At 39.2% G+C, this 9,812-nt stretch overlaps 1 protein-coding gene across 1 annotated transcript; it reads right to left on the bottom strand.

Annotated features, from left to right (window-relative positions):
• Positions 1-575: 575 nt before the first annotated feature.
• On the bottom strand, positions 576-9,510 carry LOC104242369 (ankyrin repeat domain-containing protein 2A-like). Its single transcript, XM_070152708.1, has 9 exons — positions 9,341-9,510; positions 8,961-8,994; positions 4,120-4,265; positions 3,449-3,661; positions 3,214-3,362; positions 2,215-2,380; positions 1,868-1,960; positions 959-1,098; positions 576-845 (listed from the first exon to the last, which is right to left on the bottom strand). The coding sequence occupies exons 1-9, from the start codon at positions 9,347-9,349 to the stop codon at positions 746-748; spliced, it is 1,050 nt and encodes a 349-aa protein (XP_070008809.1). The 5' UTR covers positions 9,350-9,510; the 3' UTR covers positions 576-745.
• Positions 9,511-9,812: the final 302 nt, after the last annotated feature.

Below are 9,812 nucleotides of genomic sequence, written 5' to 3'. Positions count from 1 at the left end.
GATAAAGAAGAAAGTGAAGACGAGTTGGTGGAAGAAATTGAGCAAGTCCTTAACATGGCTTGCAAGTATGTCCAAGGTCTTGGAAGATTGGAGAAGTTAGATCGACCAGTTATATTGACTCCTCTCAAGCCTTAATGAGAAGCTTTTATAACCACACAAATACTCGGACCCCTTTTTGCCTTGTTTAGAGCCACAAATTCTAAAAGTCTTCATTTTTTTTAAACTCCGTACCCAGTCAAACAGGTTCACATAAATTGGAACAGAGGGAGTAAAAAGTAGTAAATTCTTTCATAAGTTACATTGCATTGTCATGAGCAAAAACTCTATTTCCTTGTATCTTCGTCTGCAACCCAAGGGTTGGTCGCCTTTGGGCTTTGACAATTTTCTATAGGTGATAATGGTAGATATCCCTTATTCAAGGTCATGAGTTTACTATTTCTCTGCCAGTGGACGATGGTTGTTACCCCTTATACAAGTATTTATTTCTCTATCAGTTGTAAGCTGATATTGAGGATTTTATGACAATGGTCCGGAATACTGCTTGAGTTCTACTAATCAAACTAGATTCGCCAGGATGCAAATTAAGCAACTTTCATTGCAACAGTGTAAACTTACAAAAACAAAACATTCCAGAAAAAATATATAAATAATACAATGGCAAAGATAACATGGGAAATGCATCAATTATCGATGATGCAATCACTTGAGTTCTCAAAATACATCCAGGAAATTGGGATAGTTCGATTTACAAGAATGCATCCTTCTCGAGCAGCTTTAGGACCTCGTTCTGGTTATTGAGTTTGGCAACATCTATTGGTGTCTTCCCATCCAAGTTTTGAAGAGTACTGCACAAAGAAAATAGAATCTAATAAATGGGATAAGAAAGATAAAATAAATAGCAAGAAACAAGGGGCATCCAGGAACATAAATATCGCGATGCACAAAGAATTAGACTTACACAGCAGCTCCATTCTCTAAAAGCAGTGCTACACACTCCTTTCTTCCGTATCCAGCAGCATAGTGCAGGGCAGTATTCTTATTCTTGTCCAAAGCATCGACCTTTGCCCCAGCCTCAAGAAGAACCTGAGCACATTTCACCTGTATAGCAATACAGCGAAACAGCTTAATACCTGAAAAATAGGCTAAACCTTTGCTAAATTCAATTCTACTACATTCTTAAATGACACGTAATCCATCTTGACACCCCCCACATTAACAATGTGGGAGACCTCACATTTGGTGTTGATGTTTCCATATACTCTTGAGTGAAGGTGGAAAGGTATGGTTACACCCAATAAAGGAAAAAGAAATTTACAACGCCACGTCCACCCTGGTGGATTGTACAATAGAAGGAGCGCTTATAAGAACTGATTTCTGAGGAAAGAAATCAATAAATCAATAACAACCAGATCATGACATAAACTTGACTACAAGAACTGACCCCTAATTAAATTAACAGGATACCTGATCTACGGATGACTCCTAATAAATTGCTAATTATCAGCATAGTAGTAATTTTTTTCTTTTATTTTATTTCATAAGATTCTTAGCATATTAGTAAGCTCCAAGGAAAATAAAACATTAAAGAGAGGGAGTCAGTAGGGGACTAGTGGATGCTGTAAATCAGCTACGACTACTAGTGAAGATAAAAGCTTTAAAATGAATGCAAATTTCCAGGGAAAACCAATTTTTGCTTTAAGGAAGAATTGTTCCCACTGGGGCCAAGTTTTGGAGCTTAGCTAAGCCCATTAGGAAGCCAAATAGGATACTCTATTATGCTAAAATACACAAATCCCTGGATACAGCTGTAAGTATATGGAGTATGACAATGGTCCTAAATAAAGGAACATTTTAACTATCTTCTTACCTCCCCATATCCACATGCAAAATGCAATGCTGTCCTTCCTTCTGAATCTTCTTCATCTTTATCAGCACCAGTAGCTATCGCACTCTTCAAGCCCTAAAAGTTAAGGAAAAGCCATATAAGTTTAAATGAGGTCTCTTCTATTCAGGAATATTTAGTTAATATGTTCACATCAAAGCTCAATATATATTCAATTCATCCACAAATTCGGCCAGCAGGATGGCTTTCGATGAAGAGAAGGGGGAGGGGATTTTTCTCCAACAAGTAAATGGCTTCTGAACTCAAGATAACAAAATGAACTTCCACATATTTCACGTTTATGACCCCAAAATAGTACACTTAATAAGCACCTCTGCATCACCCACACTGGCACACTGGTGAACGACGGATTCATCTTCATTTGCGTCTTCTGTTTCATCTGTCCCAGAAACTCCAGCCGAGGTGGCACCCTCCCCTACAACAGCAAAACCCATTGCTTCACCTAGCTTCTTTAGAACGTCTTGATCATTCCAATACCTGAGGGGAAAAATATCATACCTTACAGTCAAATAACAAAATAAAAAGCAAAACAAATTTTTTTTACATCATAACGTACAAAACAGAAGACGTTTATAATACAGCAAAAAGATAAAATATAACATAGTTAAGATCAAGGATCAAAAGTGCAGAGTACATAACATCTTGTATCTAAGGAAGAGAACTGAAGTAAATAATTAGCAAGCACATGGAGCTGCAGGAGTGCACATAATATGATTTCTGGACACGTAAGTCCAACATGTTATATAGCTCAGAAGAGCAGTAAATGAACAATCTCAGAACGAAATAAACTGGGAAGCACAAAGAAAAAGTTGCAGGCTCACATCCATTTCTTCTAAAGCTCTCTCACTTCAATTTTCCGCCACATGTATATCAAAAGTAGCCACCAAAATGTTTCCTTTTTCCCTGCTCTGGAGAACTTAAGATGAGATTCTTTAACTGGGACTGGCATTGTCTAGTTGATTCCAGTCACCAAACATTCATAACAGATAGTGAGTTCCAGTAAAGCTGCAAAATTTAATTTCGAATAATGGTTTATGCTTAATATAAGACCCACCACCCTTTCTATGACATTGTTGCCTTAATTTAATCAACTAAAACTTCTACAAGAAAAGCTTATCCTGAAAATATCATTTTATCATGGTGCGTGTTCATTCCAAAAGATACCCTCAACAAGGAAAAAATGTGGATCTCAATCTGAAATACTTAGCCGCCAGAGAGATCTTATACTTAACACATGTACGTTCTGAGCTAGAAATTAGGTTAACCAAAAGTGAATGCCACTAATAATATCAAATAGGAGCACATATGACCTCATCATTGCAGCTGGACCTCCACTTTCAATCTCTTCCAAAATTGGTTTCAGTGATGGATCTTCTTTGATGCGTGCCATTCGTTCTTCAATTTGGTTTTTCTGTGATGGGTTTGTCAAATTCTCAAGCATGCCGGACATAGATGGATCCTGATAAATAAAAAAATGACACTCAGCTGAATCGTTATGTACTAAGAAATCCAGTGGCTTTCTGTACAACATGAAAGAAATGATACCTGCATCAATGCACTACCAAGTCGCTCAGCCATCGTCATAAATTGAGGATTTTGCATAACCTGTTGCATTGTAGAGTAATATTGTTGGCTATCAAAGTTGGGGATACCTTCTTCCACCGCAGCACCCTGAAAGGTCTTCTGAAGCTGCTCAGCCATCTGATTAAATGAAGGATCTTTTGCAATCTGCTCAGCTAGTTCTTTAATACTTGGATCCTACATTAGCCATGTTATTTGAAAATAAAATGAACATGTCAAGCAACCAAGCACCAAAACATTTATTAATTGAATTCTGATATTACATTTTAGGTTCTATTATATCATATCGAAGAGAGAGAGAGAGAGAGAGAGAGAGAGAGAGTGTGTGTCAACAGTTTATATTGCCAAATATTGGTGTCACGGGCTTCTTATGTTATTTTAAGCAACACTAGTGGTACACAAATTGTTCACAATTTCACGTCTAATAAATTCAACCAAAATGACAATTGGTTACATTTTGCACTTTTACTTTCCCAACAGCATCTCTCTTAATAGAATATCCTATTACTCAAAAAGAAAGCAACTGAAAAAATACCATGGATGTTTTTTCCTCACAACGGTCAGTAATATAGAATTCATAGAAATTTATCAAACCCGACTAGCGAACTCTTATTTGAGTAGTGACAGATATGTACATTAAGCAGTCCAGTCATGGCTGAGAAATCAAAGGGATTTTGAAGCCCAGCTGCAGCTGCAGAGGTTGGTCTCGTCTCTCCTGTTTGCGCTTCCGTGGAGGCAGACTCAGAAGACCTTTTACTCTCAGAAGATCCAGGCTTCTCATCTGGAAAAGAGAAAGATACAAATCAAAAAATAAAATTACAGCTTTATGCTCGACTATTCACCATGACACAAAGACAACTTTTTAGATTCAACAAGGTATACCATTTTGTACTTGTCGGAGGTAAAACAAACTGTGAGGCTTAAAAACAGCAAAATGATAATTCTAGGCGGTGAGAGAATAACACATATATCCAGATAACAACTGAGAAAACAATGATAGGATCCCGAAGAATAATGATGATATTTTAGCAATCAAGCTAAAGGAACAAATAATAAAAGCTCCTTATTAAAAAACCAAATAATAAAAGCCTTGCTGTATCTTTACTGGCCTTTTATTATTATCTTTTTTTATCTAAATAAGTTTATGTATGCTTAAATTCACTCCTGGACTCAAGTATCTATTCTGAAGAACCTAACCTTCACTCAATCAGATTTCTTTACAAGTCAATCTGGAATTCAGTTAAAAAAATCAAGTTCGACCATAGGAGCATGATCTAGAATTATATATCTTCGCGTTGAGACGTGCTCTCCACTAATGTTGGTCTTTGTATTTTGGTGGATAGGGATCTTAGAGAGTCTGTGGTAGAAGTTAGGCGGGTGAATGATAGATTAATGTCTATTAAGTTAGTGGTTGGAGAGTACACCCTTAAAGTCGTTAGTTGGATGAGGAGGTTAAAAGGAGCTTCTGGGAGGGGTTGGATGAGATTGTGTGCAGTATTCCTCATGTTGAGAGGTTATTTATAGAAGGGAATTTCAATAGCCATATTGGGTCGACTGCTGGTGGCTATGGCGAGGTACATGGCATGGCGGTTTTGACTTTGGGGATAGTAACGGAGGAGGTACTTCGCTGATGGATTTCACTAAGGCTTTTGAGCTGGTGATTGCGAACTCTAGTTTTCCGAAGAGGGAGGAGCATTAGGTAACTTTCCAAAGTACGGTGGCTAAGACTCGCATTGATTATCTCCTCCTCAGGAGGTGTGATAGAGGGTTGTGCAAGGATTGCAAGGTTATCCTGGGTGAGATCCTCGCGACGAAGCATAGGCTCTAGGTAATGGACGTCGGTATCATGATAAGGAGAAAGAAGAGGTCTGCTTGAGGTCGACCGAAGATCAGGTGGGAGCCTTAACTAAGAACACCATGTGCAGATCTTTCTTCCTATCTCTGTACTGTTCCATCAACCTTTTAATAAAGTGGATAGCTTCCGTAGTTGAACGATCCGGCATAAACCCGAATTGGTTATCGGATATAGACACAGTCCTCCTCACCCTCACTTCCACCATCCTCTCCCAAACTTTCATGGTATGACTTAATAACTTGATACTCCTATAGTTACAACACTGGATATCACATTTGTTCTTGTATAAACAGTACCACCGTACTCCACCTCACTCATCTAGCATCCTCTCCGTCCGGAAAATAACATTAAACAACCCAGTCAGCCACTCCAAGCCTGCTCTACCCACATACCTCCAAAATTCGACCGGAATTTCACCTAGCCTGGTCGTTCTGCCCCTACTCATCTTACGCATAGCTCCCACGACCTCTTCAACCTTAATGCGCTTACAATACCTAAAGTCTCAGAGACTCTCCGAATGCCCCCGGATCACCTAGCACAATATCTTGGTCCCTCTCTTCATTTAGAAGTCCATAAAAGTAAGTTTGTCATCTCTGCTTAATCTGAGACTCCCCCATCAATACTCTACCATGCTCGTCTTTGATGCACCTCACTTGGTCCAGGTCTCGAGCCTTCCTCTCTCTCGCCTTAGCCAGCCGAAATAACTTCTTATCCCGGCCTTTTCCCCTCAATTCCTCATACAGACCCCTAACACCTTTCTCACCGCCTCTCTTACGCGGTTTCCCGTCGTCGTCCACATAGAGCTCGCGTCCCCACTACTCCTCCAACTCTTGAGCTTTATTGACCTGGAGAAAGTGTATGACAAGGTACCTAGGGAGGTTCTCTGGAGATGCCTAGAGGCAAAAGGTGTGTTGGTAGCTTACATTAGAGCGATCAAGGACATGTATGATGGAGCTAAGACTTAGGTTAAGACAGTGGGAGGCGACTCGGAGCATTTTTCGGTAGTTATGGGGTTACACCAAAGGATTTGCGCTCAACCCGTTTTTTTTTGCCCTAGTGATGGATGCACTGACACACCATATTCAAGCAGAGGTGCCATGGTATATGTTATTCGCTGATGATAGTTCTGTTTGATGAGACACGAGGCGGTGTTAACGAGAGGTTAGAGGTTTGGAGACAAGCCCTTGAGTCTAACGGTTTCAAGTTGAGCAGGACTAAGATAGAATACCTGGAGTGTAAGTTCAACGCCGAATCGAGGGAAGTGGGCATAAGCGTGAGGTTTGGATCATAGGTCATCCCCAAGTAGTTTCAAGTACCTTGAGTCGGTTATCCAGAAGGACGGAGAGATCGACGAGGGCGTCACACACCGTATAGGGGTGGCGTGGATGAAATGAAGGCTAGCATCTGGAGTCCTGTGTGACAAGAAAGTGTCACCATTACTCAAAGGCTAAGTTGCGTGGACTCTTCGATTTTGGTGCTGTCCCCGTCCCGATACGAGACGGGGACGGGAGCAGGATATGTCCCGGATACGGTCAACTGACTTCGAACACTTTGATCGGAGTCCATCGACAAATTTGGGAGAAAAATTGAGATTTTGATTTCTCAAAATCAAAAATAAAATAGATTTAGGGGAATGAAAGAATAATGTCCATCGTGGAGAATGAAAGATTGAATTCTACAATATTCATATAAGTTTTTCACAAAATATCTCTCAAAATTTACAATATTTTTATAGCTCTATTTTTTTATTAGCCTAATCCCTGCACCCGTATCTATATCCGGATTCGCACCCTTGAATCTTAAAATTTAGATTTTGCCGAATCTGATACCTAGATCTGTCCCCGTATCGGATACCCGCACCCGAGTCCGAGCAACTTAGCTCAAAGGTAAATTTTATAAAGTGGTGGTTAGACCGGCCATGTTGTATGGGGCAGAGTGTTGGCTGGTTAAGAACTCTCATATCTAGAAGATGAAAGTAGCAGAAATGAGGATGTTGAGGTGGATGTGCGGGCACACTAGGATAGATAAGATTAGGAATAAAGATATTCGGGAGAAGGTGGGCATAGCTCCTATGGATGACAATATGCGGGAAGCGAGGCTCAGATGGTTCGGACATGTGCGGAAGAGAAGTCTTGATCCTCCGGTGAGGAGGTGTGAGTGGTTGGCTTTGGCGAGTATGAGAAGAGGTAGAGGGCGACCTAAGAAGTATTGAGGAGAGGTGATCAGGTAGGACATGGCGTGGCGGCATATTTCCAAGGATATGGCCCTTGATAAGAAGGTGTGGAGGTCGAGCATTAGGGTTGTAGGTTAGAAGGTAGTCGAGCATTTTTCTACTTTGTACCGGGGTGAGGCTAGTTTGATAAGGTTGGTCCTAGACAGCTAGTGGTTAATGTTGTGTTCACACCATCCTTCCGTTTTTCATAGCACCGGGCCTGATTTACTAGTCATTGTTATTGCATTTCATCTATTTTCTAGTTCTTATGATGTTGTTATTATTTCTATGGTTCTGTTGATGGTACTGATATATTGTCTCTCCTCATCTTTTCCGTCTTCTTGAGCCGAGGGTCTATCGGAAACAACTTCTCTACGTATATACTACCCTCCCCAGACTCCACTTGTGGGTTTAACTAGGTTGTTGTTGTTGTATCGTATTCAGCGGCCAAGTCAGAATATATATATATATATATATATATATATATATATATAGACTCCCCTTGACTTTTTGTATATTTACTTCTTTAAATTTTGCCTCTGGTTCAACTTGCACGCATCTCGACTATTCCTTCGAGTACTTGTTACCTCCCACTAGCAAAGGTAGCGAGTAACTCTACTAACGCTTAGGTTGATGGAAAAAAATCAACTAGTATTATTTGACTCTGCTGGAATTTGAACTTGTGACTCCGTAGTTCTCTTTTCGCTTCATTGAACACTAGGCCACATCCGCCGGGGTGGATGCACACAGGACTAAGGTGTCACCTTCGTCGAAAAGTTTTACTAAATATGTATAATTAATACTATGCAAAACTTGCATCGATGAAATAAAATGACACTACTTGACCAAGAAAACCTTCTGGTTCTCTGGTTAGAACCTCTTCTTTAACATTTTCTTTTGCAAATTTTTGAGCCTCTCTCTTTTGTTAAAATAATATAGGTCGAGCGGAATTGAACCCTTGGCCTCTTCAAGAATAAAATTAAACTAAACCAATGGGACAAGGCCCTATATGTTAGTTGAAGTGATAAAAGTTAAAGTGAAGTTCACTTGAGCTATTTGTCTATTTCTTTCAAATTTGACACCACTTGTGATAAATCCTGTGTACGCCACTGATTGAATATAGGTCCCCTAAGCTTACTGATGACATTATCATCATCCTACTTTAAATCCCAGTCTACATCCCATTAGACCTCTCTTGCCCCAAACACCATCATATATTTCATCCAACATATCATGGCTAGATTGGGAAAAAACTGGAAATATGATGTTTTAAACCCGATAATCACTCATAGGCTACGACTCTATAGTAAGCCTATGCACCATATTTATAAATGCCACTAATTATAACATAGATGCACATATAATACTAGAATATAACAGGGAAGAAGGAGAACAGTGAAAAGGCATACCTTCTTTTGCTGCAGCAGGTACAACTTTATCTGCCTGAAGACAGGGAACATATTATGTATTAGCGTTACTGTTAACCAAAAAACAAAAACACAGAAAATCAAAAGGAAAAAAAACAGAGTTTTATAAGATGAAAAAGTAGAATTTTCCACAATTAAATCAACCCTCAAAAGAAAACAATCCTTAAAACCACCTAACAGAAAACAAGAAAAAGCAAAAACAAAAAAAAACAAAAAAACGGTGTAAATTTATTGTATAGACCAACTAAAAAAAAATCCAATCTCCTTAGAACAATTAGCAGATTGCCGGTACAAAGTGATAAGATTTGAATCAAACATATGGAGAAACGATAAATTGAAGTGCCAATTATGAAAGTAAGTACCTCAGACATGGCTACAGAGGAAAAGAGAGAAAAGTGAGGATATGGGGTTTCTTTGGGTTCCTTGCTTGAGAGCTGAGGCTTAGTAGAGAACTTTGGGTGTGCACGAAAGAAATGGAAAAGGGGGTGTTTTGAGATGGGGGCAATCTGGAAATTACAGTCTTACAAAAGCTAGACAAAAATTTACTTATGTCGTGATATATGATTTGGTGCATAGGTTTTATTATTACTCCCAATAATAAAGTATTCGTAAGTGTTTTCTTTTTTCCTAACAATAATATTATCCGGATTAATTTGTTTACATCCGGACGTAACTCGAGTCCGGAACCAAAATGTGATTCTTTTGAACTCAAAGAATTAAAATGTTTGGAAAAAAAACTTAGTGACTATTTTATATATAATGCCCTTTTAAAGGGCGTTGTACCCTAACGGGTGTTTGCCCAGTTAAGTATAGCGCCCTTTTAAAAGGCGCTTT

The sequence above is a fragment of the Nicotiana sylvestris genome, chromosome 7 (assembly GCF_000393655.2).
Source record: "Nicotiana sylvestris chromosome 7, ASM39365v2, whole genome shotgun sequence".
NCBI lineage: Eukaryota > Viridiplantae > Streptophyta > Magnoliopsida > Solanales > Solanaceae > Nicotiana > Nicotiana sylvestris.
The sequence above is the reverse complement of the archived record's forward strand: the minus strand, read 5'-3'. Positions and strand labels throughout refer to the sequence as shown.

What these genes read in the sequence shown, in the direction of transcription:
- LOC104242369 (XM_070152708.1), bottom strand. An exon ending in TTGCATGTGGATATGGGGAG is followed by an intron (nt 1,099 to 1,867) that starts GTAAGAAGATAG and finishes ATTGCTATACAG; the next exon opens with GTGAAATGTGCTCAGGTTCT. An exon ending in TTAGAGAATGGAGCTGCTGT is followed by an intron (nt 846 to 958) that starts GTAAGTCTAATT and finishes TTCTTTGTGCAG; the next exon opens with TACTCTTCAAAACTTGGATG.